This window comes from Pleurodeles waltl, chromosome 1_1, assembly GCF_031143425.1.
Source record: "Pleurodeles waltl isolate 20211129_DDA chromosome 1_1, aPleWal1.hap1.20221129, whole genome shotgun sequence".
NCBI classification, from domain to species: Eukaryota; Metazoa; Chordata; class Amphibia; order Caudata; family Salamandridae; genus Pleurodeles; species Pleurodeles waltl.
In genome coordinates, this window is record NC_090436.1 from 837,270,994 (window position 1) to 837,290,950 (window position 19,957).

The window sequence follows — 19,957 nt, forward strand, 5'->3', positions numbered from 1 at the left end:
ACTGGGCTCTACGCCACTGCTCCTATGCCACTCTACTCCACTCCACACAACTATGCCACTAACTTTAAGCCATGCTGAACAGCAGCTACTCTGGTGTATAACATGGCTAATGGCTAAAACACATTAGCCATTAACTCTTTCATAGATGAGACCTATTAGCTTTGCCAATGTTTGTTAGTACTATGAGGTACCCCGATAGAACTGTGAAAAATACAATTACATCATAATAAATGCTGCTACAAAATGCGCAAATACATTTCGGTTAAATAAAAAAAAAGTGCTTCTCAAATACAGATCTGAATAATATACAGTTTATACCTAGTACTAATTTTTTTTATAACACTCCATTAAAATCACACTCTCCTCAGCTCACCTTGGTACACCATTACAATACCTCTCTAAAAGAAATTTCTTTGCCACCATAAAACTTCAAGTGACTCCTTTTAGTAAAGTCAATGCAGGTTTTCAAGCCCCTTTGTATTTACAGATCTACCAGTTGGGCACATTTGCATGTCTTTAGGGAAGGAGATCCCCTGTCAAGAAGATCTGATTCTTATCTGTCTGCCCCTCCCTCAGAGCACAGGAGACTCCCTGCCTTCCAGCCCAGCTGGGGAAACTGAGCTGCCCCTAATTTCGCCCGGCCTCCGTTGCCCTTTAGGTGAAAGGCTAAAATTACGGACAAATGCCCTCCGTTAAGGCTTTCATCACGGACAACGGACGTCAGGGCGAAATTACGGACAGTCCGTGAAATTTACAGACGGGTGGTCACCCTAGTAGTGTCTATTTCCATGCCTCTATGTGCTAGAAATGTTTGTAACTTAAAGATGCGTAGATTTTCTGGGAAGCTGATCCTTTAAACAGAGCTGTGGTCAAGGTGAAGGCTATCCATAGTAGAAAGTTTGGTAGCTACATGAATGTACATGGGCTTGCAGTGGAAGTGCCCTGTATGTAGTGAGCTGTGTACTGGACAAAAGCTGTTTTCAGTGATATACCTATTGTGAATGCAGTGGATATTCCTTATGTGCTCTGCAGAGGGTGAACACTATGCATACTAGAGTGTGCAGAGACAGTGATGTTAGGGATGTGTAAAAATTATTAGTTGGGCATAGTTGGATGTGGTGCACCGCAGGCCTCTCTGCTCATATCTGTAGAAGATGAAAGCTGTTTCTAGTTGTTGTGTGGAGGGACTTCTGAAATCATGCAGACCTCTACACAGTTCAATGAGTGAGCTATGTAAGTTGTGACTCTTTTTTTTCCATGTACTTAGATTTAATTTTAATGTGATGACTTTGTGTTTACATAATTTAAAGGATTAGACTCTGAGCTGCATTAATTTACCAATGCACTAGGTATGGGTTATAGGCTTTTTAGGGAATAACTAAAACTTTTTACAGCTTAGTTGGTTAAAAAACCCATGTGGTAGAGTGTGTTAGAAAACTTGGACCCTTTAGATATCTTTGTACAGGAACAGAGTTGTATGCTCTAGTTTGTAGTAAGAGACAGCTGTGTCTTCTATTATTTTCCAAAAATGAGGTAGTCTGTAGAATTCCTATTTTGGTAGCAGTGTATCGGATGACGTAATCCGTAATGTGATCAGTGATGTCATCAAGTGATGTAATTAAACATATAATGGGTGGTGTAATATATGAAGTTATAAGCAATGAATGGTGGCGGCACAAGTTATAGTTAGCTCTGTGACTATTAGTGAACATTTTCAGTTTTTTTGTGTTTAAAACATAAGGCTTTGACTCATATAAATTACCTAACTATGACGTCCGTTTCAATTTTAGGGCCTTTTATTGATTTTCTTTTAAGAAATAATCTAATGTACACCTAACTGTAATGTGTCCTTAGCCTTTAGTTTTTTTCCGTCTATATATTTATGTATATATATTTTTTCACTCGAAAAACAAAGGTTACAATGGAGTAATACATGAGGAAGGTAGTAAGATTATATCTTACTGTAAGAAAGAGGGGCATTTTGAAGATGCCTCCCCAGTTGGACTTGTTCCCTTTTGCAGGGTCATCCCCAATCTTTTTGTCTCCTTCCTCGTAATTTTTCATACCTCTTTTTGTTGGCTTTAGGACTCTGAGCACTTTACCACTGTTAACCAGTGCTAAAGTGCATGTGCCCTCTATGTAAATTGTATTGTTGACTGACTTATCCATGATTGGCAAATTTGATTTACCAGTAAGTCCCTAGTAACACTGCACTAGAGGTGTCCAGGGCCTGTAAATCAAATGCTACTAGTGGGCCTGCACCACTGGTTGTGCACCCACATTAGTAGCCCTGTAAACATGGCTCAGTCCTGCCGCTGCAGGGCCTGTGTTTGCTGTTTAAACTGCCAATTTGACTTGGCAAGTGTACCCACTTGCCAGGCCTAAACCCTCCCTTTTTTTTACATGCAAGGCACCCCTAAGGTAGGCCCTAAGTAGCCCCGTAGGCACGGTTCAGTGTATGTTAAAGGTGGGACATGTACTTATGTGTTTTACATGTCCTAACAGTAAACTACTGCCAAATTCGGTTTTCACTAATGCAAGGCCTATCTCCCTCACAGGTTAACATGGGGGCTGCCTTTAAATGTGATTAAAGCATAGATTCCCTTTGGGAGCAGATAGACATGTGGAGTTTGGGGTCTCTGAGCTCACAATTTGAAAATACATCTTTTAGTGAAGTTGGTTATTAGATTGTGTGTTTGAAAATGCCACTTTTAGAAAGTAGGCATTTTCTTGCTTAAACCATTCTGTGACTCTACTTGTTAGTGGATTCCCTGTCTGGGTCAGTTTGACAGTTGAGCTGTTTGCACCTCTATCTAGACAGTGACACAAAGGGAGTTGGGGTGTAGCTTGCATATCCTGATGAGCCATCTGTGCTAGGAGGGAGGAGAGGAGTGGTCACTTACACCTGAAAGGGCTGTGCCGTCCCTCACACACATCAGTCTCTGACTCCCTGGTGTGTGTCTGGGGCCTGACCTGGGCAAAGCAGGATCTTACAAACAAGAGAGACTTTTCTTTGAAGTAGGCTTACTTCAAAGGCAGAAAAGGGTATAAGAAGAGCACTCAAAAACCCTGAAAATCAAATAACTTCTGGACTCAAGAAGAACCTCTGCCAAGGATAAGAGCTGAAGAGCTGAGGAGAAGTGCTGCCCTGCTTGTGACTGTGCTTTGTGGAGCTATCCTGCAGTTTCTGCTTCTGCCTGTGAAAGGGGGCAAAGACTGGACTTATAATCTCCAAGGGCTTGGACTGAGCTTGCTCCATGTTCTGAAGTCTCAGGGCCATCAAAGACTTCCCCTACCAGCACCTGGACTCTCTGCTGATATTCCTGCCCTGACAAGTGGAGCCTTTTCCAGTCCCTGGGCCCTTGAAAGGAGAAGCTGGTGAAAATCCAAGAAAACCGACTTTGGACAACTCCGGAGCAACACCGCTGCCGAACCCCGTGATGCCACCTGCAACCGACTCTGCGGTCCTCGCTGGAGTGTGACGACCCTTGCGGGCTTGACACCACTGCAGCCCCGCCGAAGTCCGTGACTCCGTGGAAGTTGCCGCACCACGACGTGACTGACACCGCCCTAAGTGCACGGATTCAATGCTTCGCACCAACGTCGTCTCACTTTCACCACCACGCAGCAAGGACCCGACGCTTCTTCGTGACGCCTCCGCTCCTTCGCCCCGCAGCACCGGAAGCAACGCCGTCTCGGACCCAGCAATGCCACGATCCCCAACTTCACGCACCGACTTGTTCTCACAGTTTAAGAAGGTACTGTACATAGGGGTCTGCGTGACTCCGTACCTGGCAACATTGGGGTCGGATTGTTGGGAACTATGCTATGTTTTCACCTAATCAAAGCATTTTGTGTTTCTAAGCACTATTTTTGAGTTTAATCTTTAAAAATTTATAACTTGACTTGTGTATGCTGGATTTTTCACGTTTTGGTCTTGTTTTTGTTTTGTTTAGATAAATATTGGCTATGTTTCTAAACCTGTGTTGATTCATTTTGCAGTGTTTTTACTATATTAGTGTGTGTGTTGGTACAAATACTTTACACCTGGGCTCTGAAGTTAAGTCTGCCTGCTCGTGCCAAGCTACCAAAGGGGTGAGCGGGGGTTAACTAAGGGTGATTCTCCTTTACTCTGACTTGAGTGAGGGACCGTGCTTGGACAGGGGGTTACCTGACTGCCAACCAAAGAACCCATTTCTAACACCCTCCACACTTTTTGCACTCATTTGGATTTCAAGATGCAGGGTTTTTTTACTCTGACAGGGCACTGGAATCTGCTAACCAGGTCACAGTGCCTGGGTTCTCTTCCTAAATTGATTTGTTGACTTAGTAAATCCCTGATTGGCAAGGACATTATCCCCTCATAAGCTCCTAGTAAATGGCACCCAGGTACTACTTGATTTTGACTGTACTCGGTGAGTGGCACAGTCCCCTGCACTAACGTACATATATGACACCCCTACCGAAGGCTTCTGCAGCCCAGGAGGTAAGGTGCATTATACTTACGGAGCAGACATGTAAGCACAAGCTTATATGTCTCTATAGTGTCCTCTTCATTCAAATACATTATAAGTGCAGGCCAGTTAATAGTATAATATGGGACTTAAGAGTGGGCCAGTCCCGGGTTGCTAACTCCATTATAGTACCGCCTAGATATGTTGAGTTTGGTGTCAAAGAACATGCTTTCTCTCCTCCAACATGAATTTGGTGCCAAGGGATGGCTGGTATGCACCCAGTGGCAAACTTCCCACATTTTTTGTGCTTTGGCCGGTCAGTCCCCACTTTTCCCATGCTTGCTGCCAACTAGGCAGGTTTTTGACCTCCTGACAGGTAGTGTAGACACATCCAGGAGTCAGGGACAAAGGCTGAGGCAGGAAGGATGTCACACCTTCCGCCTCCCAGCAGGGCTAGTGAATAGAGCCACCAGGGCAGTGAGATTCGAAGGCTTTACCACCCCGATACCCTGATAGTCATCTGTCCTGTCCCCCAGTGAAGAAAGACAACTCTCCCGCATCCCAGGTATACAGTATGTGCTCGTGGTCAGACAGGAAATTAGTTATGCAGGGCAGTGCACACCCCCAGGAGGCTGAACACACCTCTAGGGTGAGCAGCCCAGTCTGTGCACTCATTTTTAAATTTGCCCTCTGAGGAGTGCCAGAATAGAGGTTTCTGGGTAGCAAATTTGACCAACCCCACCGGATGTGGTCATGTCAGGGGCTGATTAGCTGTAGGAGCTAGATGCCCATTGGCCACTAGTCTCCTCACCCCTAAATCCCCTAAATCCAGGGTTTAAGGAGCACCCCTGACAACAAAAACTGAGATTTGAGTACTGTCTTCATAGCAGGACCAGAAGAAGCTCTGCATCACCAACAACTGGACTTTGCCCACTGCAACAAAGCAAAAGACAAATACTCTGGCGGTCATTACAACATTGGCGGTAAAAGCCGCTTACCGCCGTGCAGAAGACCACCAACACACCGCCGCGGCCGCGCAAAACCACCACAGCTATTATGACCCACAGCACAGAATCTGCCAAAATTCAGACACCCACACAAGTCCGCCACACCAAAGGTCAGTGATAAACTGGCGAAAACAAAACCTACACCCTCACGCCAACAGAAATACTCCCACACTATCACGACACACGAATGCACGCGCCAGTCTTTCAACAGCGGTATTCCATTGGCGGGACACACCGCAGCGCTCAAAATACACACACATCTACAAAACACAGCCACATTGGACAATTCCAAATACACACACTTGATACACATACACACACCACTCCCACACATCCAATACAATATAAAACACACCCACATCACCCACAAACCCCTACGACCAAATTTCACGAACAAAGGCCAGAGAGACACCACCATCAACAATACTAGCATCCACAGGCACACAACACCATCACCCACAGAACTTCCATGTACCTCACACTACACACCACTACATATCAGTACACTTATAGCCCCACACACCACCCCACACATCACCTACACCACCCCACGGCACGGCAAAGACACCCCAGGTTCTCGGAGGAGGAGCTCAGGGTCACGGTGGAGGAAATCGTCCAGGTAGAACCACAGCTATTCGGATCACAGATGCAGCACACCTCAATTGCAAGGAAGTTGGAGCTATGGCGAAGAATAGTGGACAGGGTCAATGCCGTGGGACAGCGCCCAAGAAATCGGGAGGACATCAGGAAGAGGTGGAACGACCTACGGGGGAAGGTGCGTTCCGTGGTCTCAAGACACCAGATTGCAGTTCAGCGGACTGGCAGCAGACCCCCACCTCCTCCCCCACAACTAACAACATGGGAGGATCAGGTCTTGGGGATTCTGCATCCTGAGGGCCTCGCAGGAGTAGGTGGAGGAATGGACTCTGGTAAGTCAAATCTTAACTATTACATCCCCCACCCTACCTGCATGCCAGCACATACCCCCACCCTCACCCCCATCACTCTAACTCCTCACAAATCTCCCAATATCACAACCCACCCATCTCAACACCAAGCCCTGCATGCAACAACAATGCATGGGCACACATCCCTAAAGCATGGCCACTGCACATACCCATACACCCCCCTAAACCATCATCACACAAGGTCCCACACAGGAATGCATGCACTGGGGTACACGGTCACCCACCCATTGCACACCATGGCACACACAGATGTAATAAACATCCTTTTATACCCCTGCAGGACCCCTACCCAACGTCACCGGACAGGAGGGTCCACACATGTCCACACCACCAACAGAAGAGGTCCACAGTGATGACATCACTTCTGTCCAACTGGATCTAGATGACCAGCCCAGTCCATCGGGGACCTCTGGACAGTCGGTTCCCCACACCCAGTCACAGGCCACCATAGAGCTACCCCCCCTCTGGAAACACCAGCACAACACCCACCCAGCGGGCCCATACCTCCGTCCCCAGGACACGTCAATCAGCAGTGTGTCCACCACTACAGGGAACCGAGGCTAACCCACCATCCCAATAACAACAGGGACCTGGGGGCAGTGGTAGTGGGCACACGGTCCAAGGGACGGAGGCCCAGGAACACAGGGGAACTGGGAGGGCTGCTGTGCGACAGGGGGTGGACAGGCCCAGGGAACCCACTCTCCACGAGGCCCTCTCCAACATGGGAGCCTACCACCACTCCCAGGAGATGATGGCAATGGTACTGGCCAAGTTTCAGGAGACCCAGCGCCTGCAGGAGGAACAGTATATGGGCTTCAGGGAGGAACTCAGAATCATCAATTCCACCCTGGGCACCATCGTAGGGGTGCTGAAGGAAGTACTCAACACCAGGAGGGACACTGTGGCACAACAAGGGGTCCCTGACACTAGCATGGACGATGAACTGCCCACCACCTCCGCCGGTGCTAGTGGACAGGAGGCACCGCCACAGGACCACCACACCAGCACCCCACCCCCTGCAGAGGGAGAACCACCTCGCAAATGGTCCCTGAGATCCAGGAACAAGACAGATAACGATGTCTAGACCCCCGCCAAGAAATGAGACCACCCTGATTGTCATCCTACTGTCCCACTTTGTCACCCTGTCCATACTTAAACTGCCCCAGCTCCACTTCCTATGCCCATTTGGGCAATGCACCTGTGAGACAAATAGACTGGACTCTGCCATGGACATTCTTCCACCATCACCCCTCACCATTTTACAACCCCCTCCAATGTTGAGCACTTAAATAAACACCATTAAAGCACAAAACAATATAGAGTCAGTCTGGGATTTTGGAATACTGTATTAGCAATAACTGTTGTGAAAAGCTCTTTCATTTGTAATGTCAACATACCTATGTCACATAGCTCTAGTCCATGAGGAATCAAAGCAGATTACACTGTGCGACCCAGATCTGTGAAATCGTAAGGGAAAGTGACAACTCAGTGACCATACACTGGGTGAAAACGACAGACAGTAGAGATGCAGTAGTGTTTAAGTACATGTAGTAGGCAGCTCTGTATTCTTACCTGTGTTTCACTGGAAATATTGCTGGATCACTGAGTCCCTCCTCTGCTTTCTTCCTCTGCTTCCTCGTCTTCACTGTCCACAGGTTCCACAGCTGCAACAACACCGCCATCTCGACCATCCTCTTGCAGAAAAGGCACCTGTTGTTGCAAAGCCAAGTTGTGAAGCATACATCAGGCCACGATGATCTGGCACACTTTGGTGAGTAGAATAGGGATCCACCTGTCATATGGAGGCACCTGAACCTGGTCTTCAGGAGGCCGAAGGTCCGCTCGATCACCCTCCTAGTTCGCCCATGGGCCTCATTGTAGCGTTCCTCTACCCTTGTCCTGGGATTCCTCACTGGGGTCAGTAGCCATGACAGGTTAGGGTAACGAGAGTCACCTGCAAATGGCGAGGGACAACTGTTAGACACACACTAATCTGTAGGGATATCCCCAGACAACCATTCCCACTGTCTTGCTTCCAGGTGCTCACCTAATAGACACACACGGTGCCTCTGGAGTTGACCCATCACATAAGGGATGCTGCTATTCCGCAGGATGTAGGCGTCATGCACAGAGACAGGGAACATGGCATTCACATGGGAGATGTACTGGTCTGCCAAACATACCATCTGTACATTCATGGAATGATAACTCTTCCGGTTTCTGTACACCTGTTCACTCCTGTGGGGGGGGTACCAAAGCCACATGTGTCCCATCAATGGCACCTATGATGTTGGGGATATGTCCCAGGGCATAGAAGTCACCTTTCACTGTAGGCAAATGCTCCACCTGAGGGAAAACGATGTAGCTCCGCATGTGTTTCAGCAGGGCAGACAACACTCTGGACAACACGTTGGAAAACATAGGCTGGGACATCCCTGATGCTATGGCCACTGTTGTTTGACATTACCCACTTGCAAGGAAATGGAGCACTGACAGCATCTGCACTTGAGGGGGGATTCCTGTGGGATGGCGGATAGCTGACATCAGGTCTGGCTCCAACTGGGTACACAGTTCCTGGATTGTGGCACGGTTAAGCCTGTATGTGATTATCACATGTCTTTCCTCCATTGTCGACAAGTCCACCAACAGACGGTACACTGGAGGATGCCGCCATCTCCTCACATGTCCCAGCGGACGGTGTGTATGAAGAACAACAGCGAGCACAGAGTCAAATAACTCAGAGGTACGTACCCACAGCGTACACAGAACATTATTCATAATCTAAAAAGTGGCCTGTATGTGTGTTGAGTCTAGGCCTAGGTATGTGTGACACAGTTGAAAATGTAGCCATGTGGGCCCCTGAAATGGCGGCTGCCTGACCTGTAAAGTGGGACAATGGGATGTGAGGTAACTGCACTGGCGTTGTACACCGTTGCGGTAGGCGGTCGAAGACCGCGCCACAATGCTGCATTGGTTAACATTGGACCCTATGGGTCCCAGGAGCCAATGACGATGTACGCCGGCGGTGACGGTACGCACTGCCACGAATGTGACCGCCATTTTCTATCTGTTCAATCACTCGATACCTGATCTTCGACAGGAGAGGACCTACACTGCAAGTGCTGCTGTGACCTCGGTCTGGAAGAGACAATGGCTCGAGTGTCTGGGGAAAGGGACCCTGCCTTCACATCGGAGGAGCTGGAGAAACTTGTGGTTGGTGTCCTCCCCCAGTACACACTACTCTATGGTCCTCCAGACAAACAGGTAAGTACACTGGGAGCATGCTGTATGGGCTATGCCTGTGTGGAGAGGGGTGGATGTAGGAAGGAAGGGGGGAGAGTGCGGCGTGCATGAAACAACGGTGAGTGCATGTGCCACATGGCAAGGGTAGGGATGGGGGCCAATCACTTTGACGGTGCAGTTGGTAATAACTTTCTCTTCCCCCTGTACAAATCATGTAGGTCCGCGCCCACCAGAAAAAATATATTTGGCGTACCATCGCCAAGGACGTCCGGCTCCTGGGGGTCTACCACAGACGGAGCACCCACTGCCGGAAAAGATGGGAGGACATTCGCCGCTGGAGCAAGAAGACGGCGGAGGCTCAGCTGGGGATTGCCTCCCAACGTGGGAGAGGTCCTGTCGCACCATGACCCCCCTGATGTTCAGTATCCTGGCGGTGGTGTACCCGGAGTTGGATGGGCGCTTGAGGGCATCACAGCAGCCACAAGTGGGTGAGTACACTCACATTCCGCTGAATTTTGCGAGCAGTGGAGGTGTCTGGGTGGGGGAGATGGGCTGTGAATTTCACTAGGCCAGGGCAAGTTCCGTAGGAAAGGTCCCTCCGTAAGGCAGGCCATGTGGTACCCCACCGCACCTCTGTAGAGTGCCAAGTACACCTAGTGTCTGTTGTGTCCACCAACAGTAGCGGTGATGCATGCACTCAACATGTCTTTCTTCTGTCGTCCCCCCCCGTTTTGTGGTCTCCCTGTTCTTGTGTGCATTAGCATCATCAGGCGGAGGAGCAGTGGCACCGGAGCACGTGGGGGCTGCATCCCACATGGCCATGGAGGGCCACAATACGGAATCGGACAACACCAGTGGGATGGAGGGCGAGGGGAGCTCCACGGCGGGGACAGGAGCTAAGACCAGTGACATGGACTCGTCCTCTGATGGGAGCTCCCTTGTGGTGGCGCCAACATCTGTGCCCCCCCCAACTACAGGTACAGCCGCCACCCCCACTTCCAGAACTGCCCTCCCAGCAGCCCCTCAGCCTTCGCCCCGTGCCCGCTCACCCGGGAGGGTGGGCATCACCTTCGCCCCAGGAACCTCAGGCCCTGCCCCAGTCACCCCTGCTGCCCTCAGTGAGGAAGCCATTGACCTCCTCAGGTCCCTCACTGTTGGGCAGTCTACCATTTTGAATGCCATCCAGGGTCTAGAAAGGCAGTTGCAACAAACAAATGCATTCCTGGAGGGCATTCATTCTGGTCAGACGGCCCTTCAGCGAGCTTTTCAGACTCTGGCCCCAGCACTAATGGCAGCCATTGTCCCTGTGGCTAGCCTCCCCCCTCCACCTTTCTCCACCCAGACCCAATCCGCTTTACCCCAGCCTATCCCAAGCACACCTACAAACCAGCATGCACACACGTCAACACACAAGGGAAGCTCAGGCAAACATAAGCACCACACATCCCACAGGCACTCACGCAAGCATCACACACATGCTGACACACCAACCTCCACTGCCTCCACTGTGTCCCCCTCCTCCTCATCTCCCTCCTCCCTCCCAGTCTCGTCTACACTCACACCTGCATGCACTATCTCTACAGCCACTACTACCATCACCAGCACACCCACCACCACAACCCGCTCACGTGCACTCACCACCCCCACTACCATTCACACGTCCCCTGTGTCCTCTCCCAGTGTGTCTGTGATGCCCCCTCCCAAGATACACAAACGCAGGCACACACCCACCCAACAGCCATCCACCTCACGACAGCCTCCAGCGCATGCACCTTCACCCAAAGTCAGCAAACGGACACCTCCTACAACCACAAACTCTTCCTCCACTCCCAAACCCCCTCCAGCTACCCATCCCAGTGTCTCCCAAAAACTTTTCCTGTCCAACCTTGACCTCTTTCCCACTCCTCCCCCACCCCGTCCATCTCCTAGGGCCCAAACTAGCATCTCAGTCACAACATCTTCGGGACCAGTGGTGCCTGTAGTGACCGGAATCAGGAGTGCACCAGCCACCAGGGCAGCCAGTGTGGCACGGAGCTACGACACAGACAGTCCCCCACCTGTGAAGCATCAGAAGTTGGCCAGTGCCCGGCGGGAGAGGGGGAAGACTCCAGCCACCAAAGCCGCTCACAGGGGTGCAGGTGGGAGTGTGAAGTCAGCTGCGACACCTTCCAAGGTGGGGAAGAGGCACAAGAAAGTCAGCAAGTCTGGGAAGAGCAGCACAGCGGAGAAGACCGCCATCATCCCCGCTGCCTAGGAGGCCACCGCCATCATCCCCGCTGCCCAGAAGGCCAACGCCAGCACCAGCCCAGCTGCCCAGGAGGCCAGCACCAGCCCAGCTGCCCAGGAGGCCACAGCCAGCACAAGCCCAGCTGCCCAGGAGGCCACCGCCAGCACCAGCCCAGCTGCCCAGGAGGCCACTGCCAGAACCAGCCCAGCTGGGACAGAGAGGACCGCCAGCACAAGCCCCGATGGGACAGAGAGGACCAACAGCACAAGCCCTGCTGGGCCATGAAGGACCGTCAGCAAAAGCCCCGCCGGGCCATGAAGGACCGCCAGCAAAAGCCCCGCTGGGACAGAGAGGACCGCCAGCACAAGCCCTGCTGGGCCATGAAGGACCGCCAGCACAAGCCCCACTGGGCCATGAAGGACCACCAGCACAATCCCCGCTGGGCCATGAAGAACCACCAGCAGCTGAGTCACTGCAAAGGAGACCACCATCTCAAGCACCGCTGAACAGGGCACCACCGTCTCAAGCACCGCTGAACAGGGCACCGCCGTCTCAAGCACCGCTGAAGAGGGCACCGCCGTCTCAAGCACCGCTGAACAGGGCACCGCAGTCTCAAGCACCGCTGAACAAGGCACCGCTGCCTCAAGCACCGCTGGCCCATGAGCGCCAAGGGCACTGACGCTACTGAGTCCGTCACAGGCAGGATGAAGCACTCTGGGCACCATGCCCCCTCCAGAACCAGTGGAGAGATCCATCCACTACCTCTGTCCTGAGCAGGATGACGTGCTCTGGGCACCATGCCCCCTCCAGAACCAGTGGAGAAAGGCATCCACTTCCTCTGTCCTTGGCACGATGAAGCACTTGGGGCACAAAGCCCCCTCCAGAACCAGTGGAGACTGTTATCCACTTGAGAGGCTGTGGCTTTGCACTCCCCAGGATTGAACAGTGGGCAAACCACTCACTGGAGAGACGTGAGAGACTGTGGCTTTGCAATCCACAGGATGGAACAGTGGGCAAACCACCCATTGTATAGACTTGAGAGACTGTGGCTTTGCACTCCCCAGGATTGAACAGTGGGCAAACCACCCACTGTAGAGACTTGAGAGGCTGTGGCTTTGCACTCCCCAGGATTGAACAGTGGGCAACACACCCACTGTAGAGACTTGAGAGACTGTGGCTTTGCACTCCCCAGGATTGAACAGTGGGCAACCCACCCACTGTAGAGACTTGAGAGACTGTGGCTTTGCACTCCCCAGGATGGAACAGTGGGCAAACTACCCACTGTAGAGACTTGAGAGACTGTGGTTTTGCACTCCCCAGGATTGAACGTTGGGCATGTGGCCCTCTCGTGGATTTGGCGTTGTGCACTCAACCGGCTGAGGTGCCCCCCCCTTTCCCTCCCCCTGAGGTGCCTGTTTTCTTGCTCTCTGATGCCCCTGCAGTGTTTTCTCCATCATCTTCGGGGATCTTGTTTGGGCCTCCCCCATACCGTGCGGGTCCAGTGTTCCACAGACTTAATTGGAGCACTACCTGGACTACTATGCTTGGTATATATTTTGTACATGGTGTATATATATATTTTTGCCTACTTGATTTTAATATATTACAATCAATGGTTACACTCATTTCTATTGTCTTTGTATTCTTCCAGGGGGGTTGCGGGGTGTAACTGTGATGTATCATGCTGTATTAGTGTGTGTGTTGTAGTCGGTGGGGGTGAGGGTGGGGATGTTGCATGTGTGTGTCCCTGTTTTTTCCCTCCCCCCTTCCCTGTGTCGTAGGTGCAGTTCTCCCCGTGGTCTTCACCGCCGGCGTTCGTGCTCCTGGTAGAGGAGCAGGAAGACAATCGCAGGGAGAATTTGAAGTTCCGGGTCCATGGTGTCCTCGTTCCTCGTGGGGTGTGTAGAGGTGAGCGCTTTCCCTTCAAAATCCTGTTTCCGCCGTGTTTTTATCCACAGTGAATCCGCCCCAGATTGGTAGGTTGTGATACTGTGGGCGTTACTTTGTCCTCCGCCTGTCTGTTGGCGGTGACCACTGCGCTGATTGATTGTCCCGCGTGGCGGTTGGAGTGTTAAAGTGGCTGTCTGTGTTGGCGGTTACCGGCACGGTCGTAATTGCAAAAAATGTTCTGCCGGCCTGTTGGCGGTCTTACCTCCGCTTTAACACCGACCGCCAGGGTTGTAATGACCACCTCTGTCTCTTAGGCAACAGACTGGGAAATGTGTGAACAACCCTCGTCGGCTGGCACTCTACACTCCCGACCAGAGAGACCCTTCTGGAAGCCAGAAGCACCCCCACTCTCCCTTGGACGAGTGGCACTAGTCCCCTGCAAACTGCAGATTAAAACGCTTGCAGAATCCGAAGATTCATAGATGTTTCGGCCCGGTGTTGGATCAATGAAAATCAGGTGGTCAAGTGTCTTCTGAGAGTTGCAGTCTTGCCTGTCCCCAGGTTTCAGGCTGCTACATAGCTCTCCCGGACTCCGTGAAGCCATGCTTTTTTCTGCACCTGCTGCCACCAACACATGTTTCTGACCTCCTGTTAGGTAATGTGGCATTCCCAGAAGTCAGGGGCAAAGGCAGGAAGGAGGTCACACCTCCCACCTCACAGCCAAGCTAGTGAAGAGAAACAACAGTGCAGTGAGCCTCAAAGGCTTCACTGCCACTGATAGCCATCTATGCTGTCCCTCAGTGGTGGAAACAGCCTTCCCTTTGCCCCCAGCATTTGCTCATGGTAAGGCAGGAAATTATGCAGGGCAGTGTGTGTCCCCAGCAGGCCAACCACACCTCTAGGATGAGCATCCCCATCTATGCTCTAAATTTTGATATCTCCCATCTTAGGAGTTGCAGAATAGAGAGTTGTGGGTAGCCAAAGGTGACCAACCCCACAAGATGTGGTCACCTCAGAGGCGATTAGCTGTAGGAACTATCTGCCTATTGGCAACTAGTCTGCACACCCATAATTCCCTAAATCCAGGACTTAAGGGACACCCCTGACACCAGAACCTCAGTTTGAGTATTGTCTTTGAAAAATGACCAAGTGGACCCCTGCATCACTGACAACCAGACTTTACCCACTGCAACAAAGCAAAAGAGGGGTGCTCGTCCCTGAGACTGGTGTGAGCGACCCTCATTCTTGGCTGAAATTAGACACTCCCGACTAGAGGGATCCTTGTGGAAGCTAGAAGCACCCTCAGTCTCTCTTGGACTAGTTACACTAGTCCCTTGCAAACTGCAGATATAAATGCTCACAGGATCTGAAGATTCACTGGCCATCAGGCCACAATGGGATTGATGAAAGCTGGGTGTCCAGTGTCTTCTGAGAGTTGTAATATTGCCTGTCCCAAATGTTCAGGCTGCTATGCCACTCCCTCAGACATTGTGAAGTGCCTAAAGAATTTCTGGACCTTTACCACTGCCGAGGCTTGTTGGTTGCAAGTCCAGTAACTGACCCCCATGCTTAACACTGCAAGATATCTACAACCCAGCTGACATTGTGCATCCCTTTGTCAGCACTATCGTGTAAGCGGTAAAATCAGCACCACAGCGAGTCCCAGTTAGCACCGTGGAGAGCCAGGACAACTCTGCACCTGGATGCCTTGGGCTGGGTAAAAGTGAACTGACAGTTGTGATCTGGTCCTAGGGACTTCACAACCTTAAACCTGCAAAGGTTCCATGTAAACTCATTCTTTGAGTATTGTTTAACAAGCAGTGGTATTTTGTCCAAAGATTTTAAAGCAAAGTTTAAATGCCATTTTTGCTGTGATTTAATTTTGCTTCTAAAATTTGTAACTCTGTTATACCTGTGCAATTCTGTTTGTTTTGTTGTTTCAATAACTTATCCTCCATGTTAGTGCTCTGAACTGCTTAACACATGTTCCTATAAGTAAAGCCTGACTGCTCTTTTCCACACTACCAGAACTGAGCTATGGATTTACTAGTGTGAATCCAAGGACTATCTTTGGGATATTCTGAGAGTATTCAATGGTGAGGACTAAGCCCATAATAGTGCACTTTCCTACACTCACTTATAAAAAAAATCTTTAGAAATTCATGGCTAAAGCACTACCATTTAAAAAAAACAACAGAGAAATTCACCAGTTTTACGTAACTGATATAAGGATAACTTGCATTGTCTTGGATTTCAGATCTCATCTATTTTATGATATGTGAAGGTATAAGCAGGTGATGACAGTGTCCAAGTTTCTTATAGATTCTTATGTGGGTGCACCTCTGTGTATAGTTATGTCAATTTTCTGTGCACCTGGCTCTAAGTGGGTGCATGTAAGTTTGTGTTGTGGTTTGTGCAGCAGGGATTTACAGGAAATCATGGTTTAAGGTCAGGCCCTGCACCTATCTTCAGTTATACCTATCCACCGTAGAGATTGCCATTCACTCAATGTTCCAGGGTGCCCAACGCCTAGTACACGCAGTCTTTGATGTCCAGGGACTGGCCTTTGACGAGACCATGAGTCCAAGCCCCACAGCACAACACCTTGGGACATGGGCATGTGGGGTAGTTGGATGAATTGACCTGTGGCCTGATCTTGAACTCACCTCCATATCTTCCTGTATCCAAGAGCTATGTCCAAAATCCCCCTGTTATTATAGTAATTTTTAGGGTCGAGCCTGCGTCGCATGCGCTTGTGCATGCGTATCACTAGCGAGACGCTCTAGGAATTAGAAAAGGGCTCGGAGCCCCGTCCATGTCACATCAGTGTCTTTCATTGGTTCGTGGGATTGCCTGTTAAAATCTGCTTGCTTTCATTAGTGGAAGGCATGCATCCGTCATGCCTTTTTTCGGTGGTTAGCCCTCCTCGAGCGCAGCGACCAAGTACAGAAAACATGCATGGCTCACTGTTTCCCGTCAGGTTTGTGGACTACTTTTTCTCTATTTTCGCAGCGCGATCTCGCTTGTTTTGTTTTGACATCTATTCAGTGGGGCACAATGTATAACATAATCACAGAATTTCCATGTCACTAATGCGTGCCTTTCCTGCATTTCCTGATCTGTCACCCAATTTCTTCACAGGCACATGTATGGATTTCAGCTTTGAATAAAGATTGATCCTGATTACTACGGCAGACCATGAAATACTGCAATGTTTCCTATGATTTTCTTCAGAACTACCTGTAAATCCTATGGCATTTTAGCAAATATATTTTAAAAAGTTTAGACTTTTGTTTTCAGACATTTCCCAGACAAGAATCCAACTAGGTCAGCTGGAAACGGTCCGACTTGCTAGTTATGCTCACTGACACGATGATGTGTGAGGCTTGTTTGAGCAGTCTGACTAGGACGCCCGACATGACAGAGCCTGTTTACTTTCTGACCTAGATGGTTATGTAAAGATTGTCTACAAGTCACTACATTAAAATACAGTTCTGGCCATATACCCTATCTTGGCAGCAGACATATTATGTAATCTAAAACCTTTTTGAGTGTGGGAAATGCATGGATAATTACCTACTTTTATGACTCGCCTTTGGCATACTTTGCGAACAACTCTTCAGATAAAACTGTGTAAATTAAATATTTCTATCCGAATATAATCTAGACTTTAACATTACTGGTGTCACTTAGGGTCCACTCTGATCAAAGTTTGGAAGCCTTCAGTAATTGCAGCTTGGATTTACTTATCCTAACAGCAACATACTTATTGACCTAGATTACACCAACACGTATCTTCTATAATCCATATTGACAGCATGAGTAAAAGCAAGCTTCATAAAGTGCCCAACGTAGAATGGTTTGAAGTCACATTTTATGCCTGTGTTCGTATGCTTTTTTCCATTATGACTAGACCTCTTGAGTGTGCCAACGCCTCGTGACGTTCGCTTCCTTTTCTTACACACGTTTTATGACCTTATCATCCTTGGCTTTGTTTAGGCTTGAAGTATTACTCTATTTTCACTGGAAAATGTGCAACTTGCTCATAATCACCACCAGGGCATTATCATGGAGAGCTGCCTGGCTCAGCGCAGAACCCAGCAACTGTTTTTTAGGGGCGAGCGCAAATCGCTTCGTCCCCTGTAGTAATCTCTCTTTGGGCTTCCAACCACGCCCATGTCAGGTCAGTCACTTTCATTGTTTTGTGGGCTTGCCTTTTAAAATCTGCTTGCTTTCATTTGTGAAAGGCATGCTGCATACGTCATGCCTTTTCCGGTGTTTAGCCCACCTACACAGAAATGTTTCTGTCCTGCAAGGTTCTCAAGTCCTGAGCACTCAGGACTGAAGAATAAGTTTAGATCTGTGAAACCTGTTCAATGATGGAAGAAGATGCTTCTTCATTCAATGCAATATATTTATTTTTCAGATCTTCACCTTTGCTGAACATCCACAAATTCAGGTTGTCGGAATATCTTTGAATTAATGGCCAAAGAATGTAAAAGTTCCTATGTCAGGAAACATTTCAGCATCAGCCACCACCGTTTTCTAACGCACATTTCTTCAACTCTAGGGATCAGGTTCATACCAGACCACACAATGGCACTACTCTGAGTAGAATTTAACCATCATCACTAGTTTAATGTAATTGTGTTCACCAATTTTTGCTGTTGAGTAATTTCTGGCATATACACAGTCATTGACATGCATATAAATTTAGCAGTTCGATTCAGATGCAAAAATGTAGATGACAGCATATTTAACTTATTTGGCGTAATTTCTATATTTGTCATAGGGGCGTTCCAGGTAAAAGAAGGTGCAAAAATAGGGGTTATAGAAGTATGTTGTCTAGGACATGGAGATGTTTTCGTTACATAAATAGTAGTTTTAATTCTGCTTCACGACCTGCCAATCCCACTGCCTGCTTCATCTGGCTGAGGCATTGTGACGTCACAACTCAAGTTCAATACGTTACTACAATTGAACAGTGTGCCATTTTCTTATTACAGATGACTAATAATGTTGCATCGAGACTGTAATAAGAATAAATTAGAAACAGGTTTTTATACGTATGTTGGGGGCTCAATATATCCCCTTGCTGTAAGTCTGTGTTGTTAAATGACGTCCACATGGCACAGGAACATAGGGATAGCTACTTGACTCAGCGATGTGAGTAAGATGCTCATTTTGGTTTGAGAGTTCTCTGTGTCATCTGAATTTTACAGCTTGAAACGTTTTAATTTTTTGTGCAGACAAATAAATATTAAACTAGTATGTGATCTGACATTAATGTATTTGGCCAAAAAATATGCATTTTTCCAAGGCTGTAATTTTCGGTATAACAGGAAAGTCGATATTCTGTACACATATCTGAATACTTAAAAAGAAAAAAAGTATTGTTGTTTTTATCAGCAATGTCGCTTCTGAAAGTATTTTTCCCTTTTGTTTATGTGTAGCAACGCGATGATGAAAAAAATAAGAGAAATAACACAGCCACAACAAATGAAACTACAAAAGATTTGGAGGATTTGCTCCCTCCCAGTGCAAAACTAGCTCTAAAAAATGGGCAAATCCAAGCAGGTAATTAAATTTGTCATATTTACTTGTTGAAAATAGCTTTAACAATAAATTCCCAAAATAATTTGAACTATATGAAAGGGGAAATTGTTAAATATTTATCTTTAGATTGCAATGACTGTTCAATGTCCTAATATTTCAAATGTGGATTTCAAACAATAATTATGAAAGTGATTTTAACGTTTAAAGCCACAGTGAATTTTGGAGGGGTCACACATAGAAACCTGCTGTGCTTTCAGTTGTATCAATCAATCATAACATTTATAAAGCGCACTACGTACCCGTGAGGGTTTCAAGGCGCTGGGGGTGGGGGGAAGGGGGGGGGGGCTGTTTACTGATTGAAGAGCCAGGTTTTGATGAGTCTTCTGAATGCGAGTAGGTCTTGGGTCTGGCGTAGGCTAGTTGGGAGGGAGTTCCAGGTCTTGGCGGTGAGGTAGGAGAAGGATCTGCCGCCGGAGGTCTTTCCTTGGATGCGGGGGACAGAGGCCAGGTCGAGGTTCGTGGAGCGGAGCTGGCGGGCGGGGGTGTAGAAGTTGAGTCTGCTGTTAAGGTGGGCAGGTCCGGTGTTGTGGAGGGCCTTGTGTGCATGGATGA

The 19,957-nt window shown here is 48.7% G+C and overlaps 1 protein-coding gene across 1 annotated transcript in view; it reads left to right on the top strand.

Moving 5' to 3' along the window:
• LOC138301836 (transmembrane channel-like protein 2-A) overlaps positions 1 to 19,374 on the top strand; it is a 536,847-nt gene extending 517,473 nt beyond the window's left edge. The window contains exon 20 of the mRNA XM_069242355.1: positions 19,243 to 19,374. Coding sequence (XP_069098456.1) covers positions 19,243 to 19,374 — 132 coding nt within the window. The remainder of the gene's footprint in view (positions 1 to 19,242) is intronic.
• The last annotated feature ends 583 nt before the right edge of the window (positions 19,375 to 19,957 follow it).